Genomic DNA, 23,984 nt, shown 5'->3' on the forward strand with positions numbered 1-23,984 from the left:
TGGATCTGTGTGGGCAGTAACGGAGTTAATCACTTCGTTACTGCTAGCAGTAACTTGAACCCTTCAGGTTCGAAGAAAAGCTGATTGCGGCCGCGGTGACGTCACGCCAGCAAATATACCGGCGACTGCTCGCACTGACAATGCTTACCTACAGCTATAGGTACAAGTAGGTGCGCTGCAGGAATATCAGGCTTCCGTCTGTTTATAAGTGTAAGATGTCTCTGGGTTTTCAAGAAAATTCTTTTGTATCTTTTCGGGGTTTTTGTTCAGTCGATGTGCGGGGTTCGACGAATAAGAAAAGACAACGAATGTACATATATTTTCATTACGTAGGAAAACAGTGGTGATTTTGATTATGCGGATTACATATTACGTTTAGTTGAAATATATTGATGATATGAGGTTGCGAAAACATGTTAAAGTAATCTGGTTTAATTCTGTTTGTACTTGTAGAAGGTGACATGTGAAATCTGAAGTGTAAATGTATATGGATATACCTTAGGTACATAGTATGTTATGCATGATACGGTATTTACTGATTGTATCGTACAGACAATATGCATAATGTTAATCTTTACTAAGGAAATATTGATAAAGATTGACTTTATTATTAAGGAAAGCTTTCCCCTTGCCAATGATAGACTAGTTGAAAGACGCACACACTGTTAATACTAGAGACAAGATATCTATTGCTTAATTTCAGTAAGTATAGAGAATTTTCTAAACTGCATCCATAAGAAACCTGAATTTTATCAGCACATGAAGTCGTGAGAAAAAGATACATAGTATTGAGTGAAGTGATATACATATATGTATGTTATGTCTACAGTCTATGAAAAGATACCTAGGTACATAGACATGCATGGTACACTGTACAATACAGTGTCGCCCACGATGCCTCTTTCTATTCTGTGCAACATTTTATATGTACACCAACTATGACTAAGTATATTAGTTGCTTATGCTAAAAATGTCAAATGTGACGCCTTTCATTTCTAAAAGGCGTAAGTAGGCGTTTAAAGTTTTCACCATTTATATTTTTCAGTCTAATTTCATAAAAAGATAATTCACTGTTCAAATCAGTCCTTTTTACAATTTTGGAGTTAGTCAGATAAGAGAAGTTCACACATACATCTCTTCACGACAAAGGTATGTTACACACATTTTTTGCTAACCACGTTTTGTGTCCTGTCTCATTACTATATTACATATACCGGATACCGTACCTAACTCCGCGCTCTAAAAAAATAGTTTTAAAATTGGAAATAGGAATAACTGGTGAAAAGGAAAAGTGGATACCTCTGCCTATCTCTTCGAGGATTGAAAGGTTATACGATGTTACGAAAATTTTAAAAGTTGACGAGGTAGTCAGTAACGTGCTGAGTACTGCTTATTATATTAGTTAGGTAATTATTAATAAAATGTATTTAATGTTCCACGAGGTTCCAGAATCATTAGGTAAGTTTGTGAGAGGCTGTGGGGCTGTGTTATGAGATATCGTTGATCTAGCTCAGCCGCTGTGAAACTACGAACACTGAAGCCTGAAGACTAATGAAAAAATATAAGATTTCAGTACGTAACTAACTAGTGTAAGATACTTTATACTCTTATAAGATATTTTGTTCAAAAACTTGTAATCTTGAGAACATAGGTCTTAGCTATATAATAAAAATTGTTTAATGGTTTTGAGCATAATTAAACTTAGGGGGATTTTGGGCCATTTGTCGTTTTTTCTTAGTGCTAACTGTTCAGAGTCTACACTACTTAGAAAAACTACATCCCGATTTCATCATACTGCATCTCCTATACTTTTGTATTCTTTGCTGCACACATTCTTTGTTGTTTAGTGCTATATCTGTCAGTCACTCAGTCATCAATTCCGAAAAGAGTTTTATTTATAAATCAATTGATAAAATCGTTTGTCGGAGCTGTTTAAAACCTCACGGGTTACCAGGGCTTCAGCTCGAACAGGAGTAGAAACGGGGTGGTTTTTAAACGGTAAGAGTCTAACTCTCTGCCTCACCCAAGGCGGGACAAGCCATGGGATGATTTCGCCCCCTCAAAAAAGTTCTCTTCTTAGAAAAGAGGCTTATTGTTTGTTGTGCTTCGTTTATTCTCGGCCGGTAGGCAGTTCTATTTTTATTGCACTATGTAGGTTGTATTTAAGTTATTAATATACCGACTGGTTTGATGACTTAGAACATATTGGGAAATAAATTATTGGGTTTTTCGAAGAAGTGTGAGAAGCATCAGTGTTATGTAGGTGTTTCCTTTGGTATCATTATTGGTTGGTATATCTGGCTTTGCCTATTCGAGAGGTGAATAAGAGAAGTGATGGTAAATACCTACACACATAACCATAGATATATACCTATATGGATCTCGATTTTTGAGGGGCAAGCTTCCTAATAGGTGATTCACGCTTTCCTTGTACCAAAATACGATGTGAATCAACTTATTCTTAGGAATCTCCTGATTGAGATTGTTATGAGTGTTATGTTAGATTAGTTAGGGCTGTAATTTATCCTCTTTAACCGACATAAAGAAGGAGGATCTTCTCAAGTCGCCGAGTAGTGTTTTGTTTAGAACAAATAGTTTGATTTTTAAGTCGTTTATGTCGGACTAACAAATCAGTAATAGTACCAATCCCTAGTTTTTTAATGAAACAAAGGTTTAACAAACTTTTTAATGGAGGTATTTCTATGTACGTACATGAATAAAAGTGATGGTTATAATTATATCTAAACGTCACTTCGTCATTAATAAAATAGCAATGAATAGATAATTAATTATTCAGAAAAAAGTATTCAGATTATCTAAAAACTAGGTAATTATGTGAATGAATCTACTAAAAACTAGCACCATCATTTCCGAAGATGATGCAACTCCGAAAATTATGGCGTGGTTTAACAATGTCCCTCGTGGTCGGCAAGCGTACTTAAGATATTTTGTTTTTACCGATAGTGAAGTAAAAGGTGTACATTACCTATTAGATTTGGTTCTAAAGTATTCCTTCCTTGGTATCATACAATAAAAGTATGAATGTCATTTAAGTAGATGTAAAAAATCGTCATGTTTATAATCTATGTAGGAATAAACAGTACGTACATTAATGAATGTTAAAATGTTGGTTATAAAACACCACGTGCATAACCTTAATTCCCACTGTTATCAAATAGTTATAAAAATCCTTTTCTTATAAAAAATCATCCATACTAAAATGTTGTAAACGCCATCTGGAACGCAGTCCGTAATTTCGTCAGTAACTACATGAGCCCGGATAGCTCAGTCGGTAGAGCATTGGACTTTTAATCCAAGGGTCCAGGGTTCAAGTCCCTGTTCGGGCGGCTCTCTTTTTGTGCACAGATATTTTGTTTTATATTATTTACGTTTTTTTGTACTTTATTGTTTTGTATTTTAATAAATAATACGATTTTGGTAATATAATATTCATTTATAATTTTTAAAGGAATTTTATTTCAAATGTATGTTTAAGTACTATTTTATGAAGTGGTAACGTACATGATAATTTTGATAATAAAAAAAAACTAAAAAGAAGTTTTGTTCTAAAACCCTAGTCTCGCGTAAACTATAATTTCGACCCATTTCAACAAGCCCCTGTGGCCTAATGGATAAGGCATCGGCCTCCTAAGCCGGGGATTGTGGGTTCGAGTCCCACCAGGGGTACGCTGAAAAACCTTTTTGTTGGGGTTTTTTACTTTTTGGTTGAATTTTAAACTTTGTACTTTAATTTACGTTTATTTAAACTTGTAGAATACTAATTTTATTTGTCCACCAGATGGCGTGCATAGTTCGTACGTTATTATTGGAATGAATACTACTTATCGAATGTTCATGCTTCATTATACTTATTTGACGAGGTGTTCTCTCAGGTCTTAGTTTAATAAATGTTTTATAATCCAGCTAATAATGAAAAACGAATAATTTATCTTTAGTTCTTATGCAGTTAATATTCATAATAAATATACCTTAAAATAATTAAAACCGGATACCCAGTAAATCAGTTCAGAATCAGATTATTTATACACTTCTTTAACTTGTTAGAATAATTTTAATAAAATGATCCTTAGATTCCTTGTCGGTTTACTACATTCAATATACGCATAATAAGCTCTTTATGACGTCGTACAGTCGCAATAAAGAGCAATAGAAATTGTGAAATGCCTTCAATATTGAAATGTCGACCTAGTTCGCGTGGCCACGGGGTGCCTGAGGGGTGAGGCGAGCGGGGTGGGGGGGGGCGAGGGGGGGGGGGCGCGGTAGGGGCGGGCCACCGGCTACGTCACTACAATTAATAATGGCTCGTCATACTCATCTATATAATCGGTAGTAAAATAACAGTTTTCCATAAAAGTTATGGAGAAAAACAACTGTTATAGACTTATGGTACCTATAGCATTATCGACATGCACCCGCTCAAGCTTGATTAATATTCGGCTAAGTGAAACTAAACTTTATGATGTATGTAATCTTTTTAGTGCTTAAACTTTTTCTAAGTAACGATGTTTGGTACACAATGTCTATTTCGTCTAATTAAATACCTACGTACTTTAGTTTCCGTTACGTTTTAAATAAATGTGACTAAATTTTAATGATCCTAATGAATAAACTTTTTTTTTTGCATCTAGTAATATTGACAGATTACATACGTCCCGATTATGAATATTTTTTGAATCATTCACTCTACACGCTGAAAGCCACCAGAAGTGCATTGTAAAATATTAAAACACTGAGAAGCAAATGAATAATTTAAGTGAAAACTTATTCGTCGTCGACGCCGTGTCAATTAAAAAGTAGACGAATATCAAGTTCCTTTATTTTGTTCAAACACAATGCACCGCATCCCTTATTTATTATTCCACGTTTCATTGGAAATAATACATCATTTTTCCAAGCATTTTAACAATAAGCTTTATGTAGTATGGATTTCAATAATATTATTATGTGTTCCTAGTGTTCAGCTGAGTGGCGATGACAGCGCCCCATGCGGCGGTTGGCGAAATGCGCCTGTCACTTTCCTGTCAGCGACATTGCGAAAACAATACCGTTATTTCCATGTAATAACTCTATCGGTATCGGACGTCTAAAACATAACGACGTTTGTTTACGTTTCATTGTATCCATTGCATTAACTAAGTGTTCTGTTAAAGCGATTACTTTATGCTGCGATTAGCTTTCAGTTTTTGTAACATGTACCTACAAGCTACCTACACTTACATGTGTACAATGTAGGTAACTCTTCCTTGTCACACGTTGGGTGTATATTTTTAAACCGATTTAAAAGCAGGCGAGGGGTTTCAGTTAGAAAATATCAACAAATCACCTTTACAGATTAATACCTACTTGTTTTGCCCGTGGGGAGCTACAAGTCTTCGATTACTTAGTTTGTACAAAGACACCGCTAGCTACATTAGGTTCAATAAATTACGTAAGCTAGTAACTAAACGTCTGCTCCAGCGGAGACGTAGGTACCTGAGTTACTAAGAAGAATCAATTCTACCCACGTCAAACGTGTGTGGAGGTGTCTCCAATGTCGACGATTTTCTTATTATATCTGCGTCGCACACGTGATGAAATATATCAATCAACTCCTGAAATACCTCATGAGGTGAAATTGTATTTTTAGACAATTAATTCAGTGACGCGGGTCTGGGGGTAGGTGGTGTCTGTTGGAAGTTATATTATCTGTGGTGTCTGTGCTGACCCGGCCGGCGCCGCCGTCTCGTAAACCCACCGCGAGATGGCGCTGCTAGTTTTATTGCTTGTTTGCACAACAAGCTGTAATGGAGGACTACAATATTGACAGACCATTAATTCGACAGGAAATTGTGCTGAAGCCGCGGTCTGTGCAGGTGATTGTGAACTTTTCAAATTATCCGCGTGCTCTGCGGTTGTTTCCACTTCAAACAGCGAACGAGCGAGTCGGGCTTTTCACTCCAGGGATCAAGTTGAATAAACTCTGCAAGCTACAGCCTAGCGGGCAACGGAACATGCCATGAACACGACACGTTTGTATAAATGTCTCGCTATCGATTTTTCTCGAACATGTCACTCTACGGTGAGGTGTGAAGTACGGGTGAGTAGGTGTGTAGTGAGTGTTAACGTATTTAATTAGTATGTAAATTGTGTACACACGTATCATGCCATGTTTCAATGTAAAGCTGACGGGCATGCGGCCAACGGCTTGGTCCAAATGGACCGTATGGAAAATGCAGAGCCAGCATCGGATCAGGTGAGCTCTTGAAACACAGTTGGCAGTAGTGTTCGATAGAGCAAGGTAAGAATATCATTACTTGAACTTACTTGTGAGTCAATGACCGACTCAATGAGAACTAGCTGGTCTATCTACCTACAGTAGAACGTTAAATTAAAACAAGGAGTTCAAAACAAACAAATTAATATGCAATTAAAATTAACATCAAAATTAGAGCTGGGTTTTTGGCAAAAAGTAAAAAACTTAGGTACGCAAAACACTATCAGTTATAGGTAAGTAAAAATTATAGGTAAGTATAGTATCTTTACATACATAATATATATAAACTACCAATACATGTATAAATTGCTTCTTACCAAGTATACATCAATTATTGTAATGAATTTTAATCCTGATTACCTAATTCAACTTTCGAGAATTGGTTCAGTAGTAACAGATGAAGAAGAGTCAATAAATGTAGTATGTAAGTAAGTACTCTGTCTATCCTTTGGTAGCACACATAAGCGTAGGTATATACTTAAAAAGTACTATATTTTAAAAGTACGAAAATTAACTTATAATACTTTAAACTGAAACTCCCTACATAACACACCTAACTACATACACGCTGCATAATACAACATTGATGTACTTATATACCTTACATAAGTGAATGTAATTACGATTCCACATGTTCAAGTCTGTACACCCCTTAATGTCATGTCACTTACATTACACCAGCAAGAATATGTCGTAATCGGAGTTATGTTAGATGACGATAAGAGCTCTTTCAGTTTATTCGAAGCTCCAAATATCCGCCGTCGGCAGGCGTCAAAAGGACATATTCTTTTAATTAAGCCACGCGGAAAGCGTCGTAACTTTTACGAGGTCCGTGATTTAACTATTATTTGTCATCAATTTTATGTGGTCTTAAAGCAAATAGTACATTTGGAACTGTTCGACATAAAATGGGACATTTAGGGTCTCACCTTATCTTTTTTCTAATAGGTTTAGGTTATTGCTCGTAATTTCCACGCATAAATATAATTAAATAAATCAAAGCCGTAGTTAATGGCACAAACTTCTATCAAGTTTAACAATTTTAATCAGAATGAAATCCTAGAAGTTACGTTTTGTTAATTAACAGTACATTTTAAAAATCATTTTTTTAAATTATTGTTAATTCGATTTGTAGTGCCATCTAGTGTCGAGTAGTGCAAGCCAAATGTAAACTTTGATTGAGATAGTACAGGAAATTAATAATAGATGGCGCTTGTGATTTATGTTTGCTATTCAATACAAGATGGCGCTGTTTAAATGGTAATGCATTTTGTAGATGGCGTTGTATAAATCACATTGTTTAATTCACATTTGCTTTCAAAGATATAAACTAATAAACATAAAGTAAAAATCTTTAATTAGGCTCATCGAAGCTGTTTCAAGTAGAGGAAATTTTCATATTTTTACTTTCATGTTTTAATATTTAATATTCTTACCTCCAAGTTAAGTTGGTGTACTTCCACTTCTCTCCCTGGACTGCAAACCGCTTCTTTCTCCTGTGCTCGTCGTCATCCTCTTCCCTGTCTGGTCGGCCGCATCGCTTCTGCTTCATCAGTGTAATGGTCGCCTTGTCAATCTCACCCGTCACCGGTATACCGCCGAATTCCTGTGAATGTACAAGTTAGAGTAAATGGATCTTTGTTTTATTCGTCATTTTTTATCAGATTCATAATATACCTATTTATAATTACGGATTTCTCGGTGGTTTAGGAAATACTGGGCTTTATTATGATAACATATTAAACTTAGCAGATTGATTAAGAAGTAAATACTCACTTGTAATGTTTTGATGGCGATCCTGAGCTCGTCTTCATACTCGTGTTCGTGGGTCATGAGTTGCAGGTTACCGACCTCCGGCCGACCCTTCTTCAGATACCCAAACGTTTCCAGGTAACCCCTCTGAAATGAAATAAAAATGCAACATGAGTATTTAATCATTCATAGAGACTGGAGAGAGAGAGAAAGAGAATGAGATTGAGATTTAAGAAAAGATCTCACATAGAATATGGTATTCCTTGACCAGTTAGATTAATAACAGTTACTTTCTATTGGTCAGGTGCTACGTATCTTTTATTCCGATCACTGTAGATCAGAGTTTGATTTTTGGAAACTAAAAATCTCAATATAATATTATGAGGTAAGGTAAGGTTTGTAGGAAAAAATGCATTAATTTGTGCAGACGTGTTACATGTATCCTGTTTATTAATAAATATTTGTCATCAAAAATATTTGCGCTGTGAAACACCTACAGGCAAATTTTCCGCATAACTTCATTTAATACTTCGTTACCACGCTTGATAAATGGGCAGTAAAATATAATTTATTTCTTTCAAAACGATATAGTGCTTTGCATTGTTAGTACATATACGAATGTCGGTATGTACTTAAGATACCCTAGTTGGTCTAGTAATAAGTACTAACAATAGGTGTTTACAGTAGACTATTTAGAACTAAATTATAGTATAGAAATACCCTTTAAATGAGGAAGTTATCAATAAATTATCCATTCAGCCATGCGTAATTCAAGTTGTGTCACCAAGTGGATGCGATATTTGGATGACCGAACTTAAAAGGTAAAACACAAAATAAACACAATGGTAAACCCCGTTATACTGAAGGAAATAAATACACATATTTACAGGATACATACGTGGCTAACCCACATACATAAAAGTGTATCTAAGTGAATGTGACGTAAGTATGTATGTCATAATATTCACGTGAACTCGAGACGGCTAAACGGATTTACAACGTACTTAGCGCATTAAGGATTCCTTTTACTTTCAGAATTGCGAAACCCCAAAGTACAGCTGATATTAAACCTCCATTAGCGCCCCCTGCCGGACCGACACCGTTATATTTATCTCTTAAACTTGTCCTGCAAACTCGGACATGTCATTGTAATTATTTGGTGTGAGAATATGCGACCCCTTTTCCCAGAGTAGCTTAAAAGGGAGATTACGAGTGGACGGGACGTATACTATGCTATTTTTAGCACTTACAATTTTATTCTCTTTTATTTATAGGTGTTCAAAGCTATTCGACTGGCACATTGAACAGCTGCCTTAATTTTGCCGAGAGCAAGACTAAGACTGCACTTGAGAATTCCTTAGACAGCCTTGTGCTTCGACACTAAGAAAGGCATTCCCGAAATTCTTAACCGAACAGTAAAAACAGGAATTTATACAAAGAAAGCAGGATACACACACATTCATACACACACCAGGGGTTATGACATACAGATATTTATTCTGTATCGATTGCAAAGATGATTGATTCGGTATTGAGCCGACAAGGCTCGCATCCTCAATCAATCTGGCAAATGCGGTGAATATTTAACTCACAATCAGTACCCCGCGCGGGCCGCAGTCCTTCAGCAGGAAATAATGGCTCGGCACCAAGCACAGATGTTCGTATTGTTGCTGATGTGATAATAATTGATGTAACAGATAATTACACAGCCGGTGTACACGAGTCCTCGAGATAAATGCCAGGTTTGTGTCAACAATAAGTCACCGGGACATCCAGCTGTTATTACTAAGCAAACGAGCCCGGAATATGAAGTTTGTCATCTACATTTTTAAGCACCCTCATTAATCCTAAACCAACTTTATCTTCTTCGTCAAACATCCACCTTTTTTGCCTACTTTTAATTAAAACCACACTTGTGGTTTGACAATGGTGGTTAAACGATTCCTTTGTACACTCGGAGACTCCCTCTTTTGAGTGTCTTTGTATATTTTTTAGGGATCCGGATGCGAGGTTGATATTCAAATTTATGTGATGAGACAGTTGGAGATAACGTCTACTTGTCAGTATGTCTGTTACGGTGAAATCTTTCTGTGATGACTAAACTTACAAAAACAATATGTATAATTATAATAATGTGTATTATAATTATTGTAAAATTTTATTAGTCACACTTTATACGGAAAGATCTTAAACTGTTACGAGTAGTACCGTTACAGACATCACTTTCCATTTCCAAGTTTCTGAATAGAAGTTCCCGATGTGAAACCAAACAGTAATATCGTACATAAATAGTGGAATCCCGTCGCTTTTTGTCCGCAGCTTGCGGCGAGCGCAAAGTTTGTTTTAACCGAGGATGCCCCCGACTTTACGACCAACAATAAAGACTTTGTTAAGCAATCTGCCGTCTATTATTCACTCCCTTAACTTATCTAAGTTAGCTTCTAAACGCTTCTGTGGGACCGTGTTTATTTACATACCTATACCTGTGTTTGCAAAGGACATAAAGTAAGTTGCTTTCAAGTTGAACAATTTGGCTCAAATTAAGACAATCATTCCTTTTATGTTCGGGAATAGAATGGCTGTATTATCTACAAAGTAGGTACACAGCTTTATCGAATCAATGTAAGCTGAGAGGAATGAATTACTTCGTCCTTTATTAAAAGCAATATATTCTCTAAAAATGTAGCGTGTAGACGTGCGTGTGCTGTGGGTTTAGCTTTTCAACTATTTTGACAGGTACAGAGACGTGTGGACGCAGTGTTTCAAACAAATAAATGAGTGTGAAAAATAGTTACAAAAACATTTTTAACCACAAAAGTCACAACAATGGCAATATATCATGGAAGTGGAGCATCGTTCCTTAATTTCTGAAGTGCAATACGTAAATCAGTAAGGCGGCAATAATTTACCGCGTTTTCTGTGTCAGGTCACCAGGTACACCCCTAGTTCCCATTGATGACGTACATCGATTGGCCATAAGACACCCATAAAACAATGCAAATATTTTTACAATTAGGTTAATATTGTTGGTGGCCGCAACGACCAGGGATTAATAGCGCCCCATTAGGTGGAAAGATCCAATAAGTTCACAATTTTTATTGGAATTACTTTAGCATTTCTAGTTATCAGGGATCGGTATCGGCACAAATAAAAACATTTGTTTTCCTGTCGAGCTGAAGTTATTGATTTGTGCGTTGTTTTTGAATTCGGGCTACCGAGTTACCCGGAAAATAACTGTTGTTTTTTATACGCCCTTTAACCTACGATTTTATCTTTTCACAAATAACAACTAACTACGCCTTTGCTACTGTGGGTGTGTTTACAGGAAAATTAAATATAAACATCTGACCTGATCTCTTAGAGCTTTATGGTTTTTTTTAACTTATTTATTGCATTCTTGAGTATTGTGCCTTACCGACAGCAGAGAAGAGGGTACGGATAAATCTTAATATATTTGAGATTTAGCCGCAGACTCGAAATGCAAACAAGAATATTTATTCTCAGAATTCTACCGCTAAACTTAAAACCTTTTTGTTGCAAGTGATGCAGACATTCCTCTATAATAAATTGATAATTATCCTCATAACATAGCATATGCTATTACCCCGACTATCCTCAAAAGTTCTTGCTAGTAAGGTAAATATAAATACCGCTAGCACTGAATTATTAAATTACTTCATTTTAAATAACATTATGTGTTTTTTTAGGTCAATGTCCTCTATATCTATAAATATAAGGCCTGAAATTGCGTGGCAAACCCACAACTAAGTAGTAAGGCAGTAAATTATGATGCACGTCAATACATGTGACGTTGACGTGTTCAAACATTTTGTCTGTAATTATGTTATTTAACTGAAATTACATATTTACTCGACCGTCATGTTATTTAGTAAATAACATACCTATTTATAGCAAATATTTAGTTATTAGGCAACGGACATTATACTGCTAAAATAAAAGCAAAAATTAGGGTTTAATTTTCTTGGAAATTGTAGACGATGATCCCTATTGCGAGCCAGGATTTCATAATTTTGTCTGTCCTGTTGGCAAATATATTTATTGATTTTAAAAAGGGAAGTAAACATAGTTCATTGCTGCAAGTCTGGTCTTTAAGCCAACCATCCACATAATTGAAACTTTGCATGTCCTTACAGAGGGCAACAGCAATCTATAAGGTCTATCTACCCTTAAATAGGGACCAAAGAATCCAAAATGTGGGACACGGTAACTAAGTACCCGGAGTCACTAAGTGCGTCGCGTGACGCCGCCTACTTTGTCCCCTAATTAATTAACAAATCTCTGCCATCAACCTGTGCTACTTTCTTCAGTGTTGAGGAAACAAGTCAAAAATCTCTATTTAGGTCGATTACAATAATGTGTGTCGTTATGCTGGCCCGTCTTTTGATCCGTTTTGTTGCTAGCAGTAAAAACGCGATGGGCATTAAAACCTCTTTTGTCCTATAATCGTGTTTTGTTTTTTTTTTGGCTTTTAAGTAGGTTTTGCTTTTGCGAGTGTGGTTTCATATTGACGAAATGGCATAACAAATTGCAATTAGAATAGACTAAATATGTATCAGTATTTTGAGTTATCATTTTCGAGCTTCTGTATGTAGTTAATTAGGTACATGCATGGTACAGTGATGGTTTTCCACGCCAGAATAATTTCATTATAAAATTACCCAATAACCATGCATTAATATTATCATGTCACCACCGCAAAATATGAGCTTCATTAAAATATAAATTCAAACTTCATCAATTTCCATTAAATTATACGGGGGATAATTACCATAGTGATTACCATGCGGCCGTCATCGCACCATAGACAACGGACGCGGCGCCATACTGGCCGTAGATTATAGAATGCATCGTGTGTGGTTGTCATCGGGAGCTAATCAACCGCGGTGCGAGGGTGACTGCCCGGCCTGCGTCGCGCGCTGCACCCCATTGATTGACACCCGCTGTCACTCCGACCGTCCCCCACACGATATGATTATAAATTACTCACACTACCGTTTCGTACTTCATTTTAATTTATGCAGTCTGTCTGGCCGTAAATTAAAGTATTAGGAAGACTTATATTTGAATATTTTTAAACCTTCAAACGTTGCTAAAGTTTTGCACGTAGTACCTAATAAACATAATATTAAAGGTTCTTTTCTTAGAACAGTTTACTTAAAGTTAAACTATGTGTGGATACCACACACAAAGCAGAACGCGTTGAGGTGCTAAACATAAATATTCATAGCGGATTGCGATTTACGCCGTGCGTAGGAATTTGTTCAGATGAATGAATGCAAATGTACTCACATTCTTGAATGGACGGTCGTTCAAGTAGTTTGTAGTATACGGTACTGGCTCCACGTTTATCGTTCACTCACCAGAACATCTGCTCGCTAGATAATAATGATAACAATTTGTCGCATGTGTGGGAGTTCTTCACGTGTTATTTTAGTTAAAAGCGCTTCCTAGTTCCAACAATAAAGCGATGCACGAGTCTTTATAGCGCACTATACGTACATTAGTATGCATGTTTTAATAGACTCGCTATGTATATCTAACTAATGGGTATTTTCACCTCCTGTGCTAAATCGTTACGTAGATTGTGTAGGAAATCTGCGAAATCTTGTTTGTATCAAGATAGAGTGGAGACAGGTTGGGTATTGGTAAGTAATATGCGTGTAGCAATGTAGTTGTCTTCTGGTTACGGACATTAAAATTTACACAACAACGGTTAATTTTCAGGGAAACTTTTAATGTGGTGATAATATTGCGTTATTAAGTGCGGAATTAAATAACTTGCTTATTTTGTTGGAATCGATGCTCGTTTCCTGCTGCCCGTAAAACATGGCGTTCCCAGAAGGGAGTGTGGAGTAAAATTAAACTGTATTTTATTGCAGCCTGCCCTCCGGGGAAATGTTTGTGCATTATGGACAGCTAATAATAGCCACCACTTTATTAACTTAATGAATGCTCCATTTTCAACGCCGTACTTTAATTGCAGACGCAAGGAGTTACATCGAAGTTTAAAGTTAAATAAATGAAGTTTTAAACTTTAAATACTAAAGAAAAAGCGATAACGAGATCAAGAGGGCGTTGCTTAAAAACCGCATTCTGAAAATATTTAATGCATTTCTTAATTTGTTTACCCATTATGTTGCACAACGTTACCATTTTCGAAAACATACACATATTTATAAGTTGCACGAATTAATGGTCGTCATGAAATACGTAAAATGTTTGTTTTCAATACAAACGTGAACAGATACAGCCTACGGGCTTTAAAAAAATACGCAACGAGCCGCAATGAAAACCCTCTCAATTTTAAATTCGTTTCAATGAACAGTAACATTTTAAGTGCAACGAATCGAAAGCACGTGGCCATCCTCAGGTAATTATTTGTCAGAATCCAATTTGTTATTTAAAAAAGTGATTTAGATGCAGCCAATGGACGGATGTAATAACGCGTACGTTGAATGCGTCCGTCCAATCACATTCATCGAATCAACGAGGCGACGTATTCATTGCCGTCAAATAATGTGCAGGTCTCATGACGTGGCACGGGGTAATTCGAATCAAAACACTAATTCGAGTTTAGGGGACAATGAGGGATGAATTTGAAATTCAAATGGCGCCAGTGACACATGAAATTGAATGGAATTACGTGAGACAATGGCTGTGAGCCGAGTCTTAAATGTTGGTTCCGGCTTTTGTATATAGCTTCTTACGTGGTTCAACAAATGCTTTCATATGAAATTTGAAACTTTTCCTGTTGTCGTTAAGGAATCGATTTATATTTACTGGGTTTGATGACGCGTGTCAATGTATTTTGAGTCAATGTGATTCATATTTACGTCTGCATTATCCTTCTTATACATATTCGTAGATATGATTTTATATATGTTGTCTGAAGTCTATGAAAAGTTACATTTGTGTTCATCTGTTAAACAATCTGTGTATAAATGGTAGTAATTATAATAAATACTTTATAACAATAAAGGTATCCTTTGATCACAAGATGTCAACGACTCCCTAACTCACAAAGTAAGTTAGCGGTGGTTTCATAAAAGAAATATAAGATTCAAACAGGTGTTTAGGGCATTGACGCGTCATTCAATCGGTCACTCGTCCTTTTAAAGTTCAGCTTTATTTATATTCATAAAACAATGAAGGTCTGACGTGTGTATACGTCGCAGATAACTGTTTAATGTTTTATTATTCCGCTAACTATATGTGGTATCACTCTCTCTGATGTAAAGTACGACAGACGGTTTATGGTGTCGCTATGTCGTGGAAATTTTATTACCGGTTTACTATAAAACTCATTGTTATGTAGGCAAGTCCACTCATGACTTAATGCGATGGAAATATTACGTACCAATTTAATCGAAACAATACGAAAACACAAAAGAAAACTTGCCTTATTTTAAACATGGAATTACATAATTTTTAATTGTATTTTTTATGTTAATTTGGTTATAGAATTTTAGACTCTACTATTTAAAATATAATGCACAGATTTGCAAAAAATATGATAATATTTATAACTTTTATAAGGTAAGAGGGCTATTCTTGTATGATCCCGGCGCAGGTGGAGTCTACCCATGGATTATTCTGCCCGTAGGCGAAGTTAACAATCTGTAATTGCGTAGTTCCGCAATGTTATTGTGATCTGTAAATTGCCCACCTTGGTATATTGTACTTAGTACAGTATATGCATTGGTTATATACAATGTATGTATATTATTGCATATATGCAAGTCTCCTGCTGGTAAAGCAGACGTTTATTTAGTTTAATGAGATGTTAGTTTAGTTGTAAGTAGTTTCCATGTACAATGATAGGTCTACTACATAGCAATTGTATAAACTATACAACTATATGCATAGTTATATAAAGACTATGTAAATAAAGGCTCCTAAGGTTATTTTAATGCTAGTATCCAGTAAGTTAATAGTTACTATTTACGATGAACTTGGAATAGATATAACTTAGTGCCGATGTAACTTGTTTTGTTTAAGGTAAAATAACTTGAAAGTTACTGTTAATTTTATACATGGAATATTCAAGATTCAAGGCAAACAATTGAATAACGAAAACCTCTAAAATTAAATATACATATGAATTATTCTCAGTTCGAAAACTTTTTATTCAACAAAAATAAGCCAGTTAGTTCTGGTAAATGGAGTTTCGAGAAAAAAGTATTCTTTCACATTTTATAGAGGTAAGACTTGACCTCTATATATTATTGAATATAAAGGGTGTGTGATGCGTAACTGAAAGTCTAGACGAGCGCCCAAACTTTTAGAGCCCAGCATTTATAAATAACTTAGATATCACTTCGATACAGTTTTGCGGTTGGTTGGGAAAAATTCAGATTTGCAAACCGACCGAAAACTATTGATCTACATAGAGGGTGTCTACCTATTATGTAAACGCGTGTGTGTGACATTGGACCCTGTGAGGGGTACTTTAAAAGCAGGTACATTTTATTTTTGATACGTGTCACACTTTGAACTTTTCATACGAGACCAATGTCACACAAAATGGAGTCGTTATACCTGTGTTCCAAGTAAAATGAAATACAGAATTACATTTTAATTGTGGTATTACCGACATGGCGGAAATTTGAATTAATAATGTTGTTTCCCTTTGATTTTCCGGTGGTTGGATGTTGGCTGTTGGCTGTCAGGACATTTCTGTAATGTTTTGTTGTTTTCTTTGTTCGCACCTGATGTTTGGATTCTAGCCAAGAGAGTCTTTAAACAGAGCTTCATCACCATAAAAATAGGGGAAACATTATGCGTAATGTTGTGAAAATACGATTTGTAGTGTTTTAGAAGCTAAAGTGTCGGTTTAGTTTTGTTTGAATCGTTTCTATAAGAGAGTACCATTACGATACGTTCTGTGTAGGTAAAACTGCAAGGGACTTGTAAGTAAGTTCAAGGAATGATGAGAAAGTCGGTCTGTTGTGCGTGGTACAAATAATGATAATAATTCGCGAGGAGGGTCGCAATTGGAATCAGATTACAATCGCGTTTCCATCGAACTGTGAATGACAGGCATTCTAAAGTAACCTGACGCGTACCGCTGAGAATTAACCCTATAATGTTTCATTGGTGTAAAGTACCCGTCATTACCACGAAATACTAATAAAGAAAGATTTTATTACCAAAAAATTAAGAAGCATTACAAACCTTTTTAAATTTTTAAGCGAGATTTTCAGTCTGCGAAAATCTGCTAAAAATTATGTGTTACTAATTTATTAAATTAAATTTCTCAACCAAGCTAATTTGATAAGATACTTGTATAATGTAATAATACTCGTAGTAAATTTAGAAATGTACTATCGTGATTAAAGTTCGTAGAAAGGCTTTACATGACTCACTTAAAACGGTCTAACTAGAAGCTAACTGGGATCGTTACTTGTCTTCCTTTTGTGAGAACTTTACGCTCAAACTCAGCCAACTAGCCAACTTCGTACTTGCCTACTTGAACCAATTGATGTAGCTAATCAGAGTTACATCTTTAAACGTTTGCATTTACTGAACAATTAGGACAATTAAATAAAAACTGCAACCTTTGGATTAAACTTCGCAAGTTGTAAAATGTCCATTTAGCAGGACAAGTCGTAAATGAGGGCGACATACGATGGAACAGTGTTTAATGCACTCGTGACTACTCGTGAGACGTCGGCGACACGCCGTTTGAATAAACTCGTTGAGCCGCGGATGCGCTTGCGCATGCAATTTGTTAGGTGCGTGAGAACAACCAGAAATGGCGTGACGTGTGATTGGTAAGTGCGCTGTAAGTGATGCTATCGTCTGCCATTAGTCACGTGTGTAAGGCACCGTAAAGCAAACTCACCTCTGACGTAAAGGTGAGCGTTGCTCCATATGGTCCCATATGGCACTCAGTATCGCAATCACGGGTTAAGTGTTTCACTTTTGAATATCATTGACTTTATACGTAAATATTTTCTCTTTGTTTCATGTGATTTCAACTTAAAAACACGCATTTTACTTAAAATCACAATACATGCTTGCGAATGTGTATTTTATCCTAACACTCGCAGGAGAGCTTTTCGAGTGCGCTGTGTACAAAGATTAGTTATGTAAATGTGGTTTGTTTTGTAAACTGAGATGTTGAAAGTTTCTTAGTAATATCAAGGTGAAAATCCGTAGCTAAGCTGAGAGCCAGCAAATAGCCGAGGGCTGAACTCCACCAAGTTTCAGTTATTGGCGCAAAGTAAATACTAATATCGGGTGGCCGCGCTATAAACTTGCGATATTGCCCAACATTATATGGACACTTTTTACGTCTTTTACGAGTTCCTAAAGTAACCTTCCGAGTTTTACTGCAACACTTACGTTACATTTATGAAATTGATATAATATTATCTTCGAGAACGTGCCTAAATATGTACTTGTTTATAGGTGGGGGCGACTATAAAAAACTTTATTTTATGTCATTATTAATCAAAACTTATATGGGCTGGGGGATTCATAATGTTCTCTTCATATCAAAATGTAACTCTTATAACAAAGACGTAAGATTCAAAGTTGTTCAAGTAGATGGTTTCATTCAACATTTCTAAATAAGCTCAAACTACACAACAAATAAAACTTGTTCTAGATAGTAAAACAATATGAATGACTTCGTGTTAAAGAGCTTATATAATATATAACTTAAGTATACGTAGGTATTCATTCATTATATTGGAATCCTATATATTACGTAATTAATGTTTTTCTTCTACACTTCCCATCCAATAAATCTTTGTAATGTTATTCATTAAACGATAATATTCTCATCCATATTATGATTTTAAACGTATAACCACTGCGGTGATTCAACCGACAGTTGCGATAATTGCAAGCTTGCTCTTACTCTTATGGCAACTCACTGGACAACACTCATTGCACACAAAGACTTTTTATTAAAACCTCATTAGTCCGTGTCTATGTCTGGCCTTAAGTAATAAATATTAAATCTGTATTCGTGATTTATAGAAGCACATTACTTTGCAGGAGATTTACAAGCCTCTCATAATACAAAATTACTTTGTGTTAAATTGAATTTAGTTAAATTGAAATTGTTTCTGAGAAAGGTGAATTTAATCGTGCTAAATTAGTTTCGTAACAATCCGAGGTGCAAATGTAAGCTAAAGATATACTAATGAATACAAAAACAGAAGTTACATGTACCTTTGTGAAGTAGCCTTTCGTGTAAGTGGGCGCTAAAATATTTAGCGGGCGAACATGGCGAAACTTAAGGGCCTCTTAATTAACATTAATTTCGAAATAAGCTTAACGCTGCAAAAGTTCGCGAACGACTTTGTTGACGTCGAAGTAAACTTTGGTTTTACAGTGAAATGTCAATGAATTTACGTGCAAATAACGGAAAGCTGTTGCCTGTTACGGCTGGATTACGCCGTGCATTCCGTCAGCTTAATCGGATCCGTCTTTAGTGTGATCGTGACCTGCCGGAGTAAGGCATACACTGTTTGACGCTGGCTAATAAATAACACATCCACTGAACTAGCAATGTGATGTTTCAACAGGTGAATGGTCTTATGTTAACTATCCAATACAGGTAAAAATAGAAATGACTGCCTTTCAGAAGATTTAATAGATTATAAATATACGTATTAGATTATTTTTAATGGGCTTGATTATATCAATTGGCTCTCATGGATGAAGCTAGACCTGACAATAAATGTTATGTAATTGCTATAGGATATACAAACTGTAACTAACTAAAGTTCCCTTATTAGGGCAGTGGAAAAAATGTAATAGGTAGTATAGAGCCGAGAGTGTAGCGAGTCACGCGCTGCGACAGGATTGGAAGTCGAACACGTCACACCGGTGGTACACTTTATCGGGAGACTCCAAATAGGGCGCCGGCAGCCGCGGGAACAGGGCACTCCGGCTAGGGCTGACAGCTTCACAATGGACAGACGAGACACGGTAAAAACGCATTGATTCAATTTTATATGGACCGGGCTACATATTATACTCTCAAAGGACATAAAGATTATCATCAATCAAGACTTCCATCTGAGATACTCTCAAAAAGGTTAAGTTATTGTGTCCCAAAGGAACGCCAGTACAAAGCAAACAAAGCCATCTACAATCTACATATCTACCAAAAGTAAAAATAAAAACTGAAAACCCAAATCAAATCAAAGAACGAAGACCCTAAAAAATGTCTCCTTGTTCGTAGCAGCCAACCCTGCGTCTGCTACGTTTAAGTGCATGCCTGACTCCACATAGACAATTACACACGATACGCACGCTTCTAACAACAACCATAAAATGCATCGTAAACCCACAGGCCATAGTTATCGAAGCATTTTGAAATTAGAAAAAAATACGTCAAGGAGGTGCATTCAAACATAAAAAGTAAAACAAATTCAGCAGGAGACGTCGTAAAACATTAGTGAGTTTGTTAAATATTTACGATATTTGAGATAAGTATAGCCAACGTATAGATTGCGTGGTTGTTATTATAACAGCATTCTTGGCAGCCAATATTGTGTCTATTTAATGTTCGTACGTCGCGTCAGTCATTGAACTAAAGTCTGGAGTCGGCTGGCCATGCAGTGCGCATACGCTACTCTCGTTACACTGAGAGCAACAAGCGTGAGTGAATCACTCGCGAATCAAAACAAACACATGACCGCTGCTTTCTTAAAACATTTTTACACAGACCTACACCTCAGCCTAACGACGTGTGTAAGCCACCGCATCTCCCACATTATTTATGCCTCATAAAGATGGCTGCCAAACTTTATTCCATTGTTTCAGTCTACAACGATTCACGGGAATTTCTTTTTAAAACAAGAATTTTAAAGAAAATGATTGCCAAACTTATCTAAGTTTTACATCTGTTGAAAACTTTTGTTTGCTTCTTTTTTTCTTAAATGTATCTTCGTAATGGCCTGTAAAGTCGCATTTGGGAGTTATTTTTATCCCGCAAGAGAGTTAGTAAGGCAATCGAGTTGATAATTTTGGAACGAAATAATTTTAGTTGAGATTAAAATTGCAGACAACATTGCGTATGGTGCATCGGTTATAATGTAGTTCACATAATGTAAGGTTTTCACATGATCATTCAGTGTCCAGATCATAATCACAGCAATCCTGCGTCCACCCGAGATCAAAAGTCCGCCAGTAACGAATTAGGTCGACGTCTTGTTACACTCAATCTTATTATACAAACTTTATGAGTCAATGACCGTTTGCAAATTCGTGTATCATATGGCGCGAGGTCGGCAAACTGAAATGGCAATAGCAAGGTCGTTGCGAAACCCGTAACCACCTCTGGACGGTAAGATATTAGTATTATTAGCGAGCTGTACTCACACAGGTGTTCAATGGTACCAATGTTCTATTGCTGCAATAAATGCCAAGACATGATGTACTGCATTTACACAAACCGCAGAATGACTCCTTGTCTATTGAATTCGCAATTTGTGTTCCACAAATTAGGGTTGGCCAAAGCTTTTCAACTTCATTTTGTTTGTTTGGCTTCTCACCGTTTTTAGGGAGTTGTTTGGCAACTCTTGTTTATTTTCCTGATGACCAAGTAAGTATTTTACTTACATAAAGGCATTAAAGCTTTAAGCTTACCTTAAACATATTTACATTCATAAATTATTAAGACAGCTCTAAAGTAAATTACACCTTAAATTTTAAAGTGTAAGCTCGTAAATTCAGTGACAACATTATTTTAGTTTAGTCACATATTCGTCGATGATCGACTCACCAGTAGTGTAAACTAAGAAAGACAATTTGTTTGGAACTAATTTTACCAGTCGCTGGCGAGGGGTTACTCACCGACACGACCAGACAATATGAGCGAGCGCTTGCATTATGTGTTTATGCATATCAATATAAAAAATAATATTATCGTAACAAAATTAAGAGTGGAAACACATTATATTTTCATCTTAGCCCTTAAAGATGCAATAACAGGTTTAACATGTCGTGTGTCATGTCACTCGAATAACAATTTAAAAAGATGAAGGTGCCCCTCCAAACCTGGACATGACAGTTCCAAATAAATACTCGCCTTTGATCTAAAAGCTTAAGTGGTCTATTCAAACGTTTATAGAGAGCGTTCTCACAGTAAACAAGCACTCGATTACCAGAAGATTGCCATCAATAAAGGGCTTAAAACTATCTAAGAGAGACGTCCGCAAACTTGGGTGAACTGCAGTTAGTCCTAACTATTAATTGTCGAGTGGACTTTGTCACGGTATTGTGATAAATTGGACTAGTCCTTGGACATATTAACGTCCCTTGGTTGGCAAAGAGCGTGATTAATTATGTTGGACGATACAGACGGCCACCTAATTCTGCGTAATAGTTCACTGACTTTACGAAAGTAGCGTGCATTGAATGCATATTTCGACGTACCGTATACTCATCGACTGCACTGACGCGCCTCAGGTAATGTTTGTCTCGACTTGTATAAATACAATGCATTTGATTACAATGAAGTCTGGACTTTAATATATTTTTAGAACTACCTAAATTGCGAAGAAGACCTTTGCTATATTTTGTGCCGCTTAATATAAAGTAGAACTCTACAGTTGCATCTTTTTTTAATAAAAAACGATTTCACTCTCCAGTTCGTAAATTAACTCATTAAAACACTGAACCATCCTGTTTCGAGAAGGAAGGACGGAGTAATAAAACATTTAATTTATAATTCAGGGCAAAATGGGGACAAAACTTTGAAAAGGTTTTTAAAGTTGATTTGATACAAATTATACTGTAGATGAGGACTTTAAATAATTAACAAATGAAAAGTGAATGAAATGGTTGCTCATTTTCTATGTAGCCGTTTTTATTACAGAATGAAAAAGGACTTAGGTACAGTAATTTCCTATTCCATTATCAATCCTCGTAGACAAAGCACATTATGGAAAAAAATATTTTGATAAAGTATTTGAGATGTTTATAGAGCTAGTATAGAGTATGCAAAGCCTCTGGTCTTGCAACATTCATAAATCACCAAACAGATTGAAAGATTTAAAAAAATCTAATCTGATTCACCCTGACAAACAAGACCGTGGCTGAAAACCGGTCGATAAACTAGCTTTATAGTAATTCTATTTTAACTAAATAAACACTAAAGGATATTTAATTTTCGAAGTGGAATTAACTGGCATTATGACATAACTGCGTGCGGCTTCAATAGTAATCATTGTGGTAATGATAGAGGCCATAAAATTCACATAACCAATTAAATAAATTACATTTAATACGTTTTATAGTTCATATATCAATGTTGTTTGAAAACTTTGCTATTACATTAGATAAAAGCTTTTTTATGAGGCTCAACTAAGAAGCCAACTTTTTAAGTACTTTCGAAAATCTAATTATTGTTTTCAGTCATTTTCTATAATAATATAATTTATCATTGTACAAACTAAGCATTCCCGAATTTAATTGTGCAACTAAAAATTGTTGTGCGTTAACCTTGATCTGAAAACAACAGGGACAACAAACACAATTATCCAATTTGGTGCAGTCGTTCGGGAGTAATGCGCCTGTATGTTTTTAGACAACATGTTTTTACCGATTATCAAAATAAGCTTTAGGTACGTTTTTATAAATAAGTCATGGATTTTAATTTAGTTATATAAATATTTGTTTATTATGTGCCTCTTCAACGTATCATTGCGTTGTGACCTCCTACCAATGTAAAATGTAGCTTAGTGCCAAAACTTTAAGAGTCACGTTCCTCTAACCTCGGTATAAAAGTGTCAAGATTGTATATTTTATTTATATGAAGTGTTACTACATAATGTTCTGTGACTTCGCTTGTGTTCAACACAGCTTTCTTTTTCTCGCTGTTTACGTTCCCACGGGAAATTTGGGAAATCCCATATCTAAGGTTGTTTGCTATAAAAGAAAAGAAGACTTCTTTATAAGTGAAATTACGTAC

At 35.8% G+C, this 23,984-nt stretch overlaps 1 protein-coding gene and 2 non-coding genes across 3 annotated transcripts in view; 2 read left to right on the plus strand and 1 right to left on the minus strand.

The window, feature by feature from the left end:
- The window catches only part of LOC118269321 (matrix metalloproteinase-2), a 160,878-nt gene that overhangs the window by 97,560 nt on the left and 39,334 nt on the right, over positions 1-23,984 (minus strand). The window contains exons 3-4 of the mRNA XM_035584376.2: positions 8,051-8,173; positions 7,711-7,880 (exon numbers count right to left, since the gene is read on the minus strand). Coding sequence (XP_035440269.2) covers positions 7,711-7,880; positions 8,051-8,173 — 293 coding nt within the window. The remainder of the gene's footprint in view (positions 1-7,710; positions 7,881-8,050; positions 8,174-23,984) is intronic.
- Positions 3,275-3,347, plus strand: Trnak-uuu (transfer RNA lysine (anticodon UUU)). Its single transcript has one exon. It is a non-coding gene; the product is annotated as a tRNA-Lys (tRNA).
- On the plus strand, positions 3,615-3,687 carry Trnar-ccu (transfer RNA arginine (anticodon CCU)). The gene has a single exon. It is a non-coding gene; the product is annotated as a tRNA-Arg (tRNA).

This window comes from Spodoptera frugiperda, chromosome 2 (genome assembly GCF_023101765.2).
Source record: "Spodoptera frugiperda isolate SF20-4 chromosome 2, AGI-APGP_CSIRO_Sfru_2.0, whole genome shotgun sequence".
Taxonomy (NCBI): domain Eukaryota; kingdom Metazoa; phylum Arthropoda; class Insecta; order Lepidoptera; family Noctuidae; genus Spodoptera; species Spodoptera frugiperda.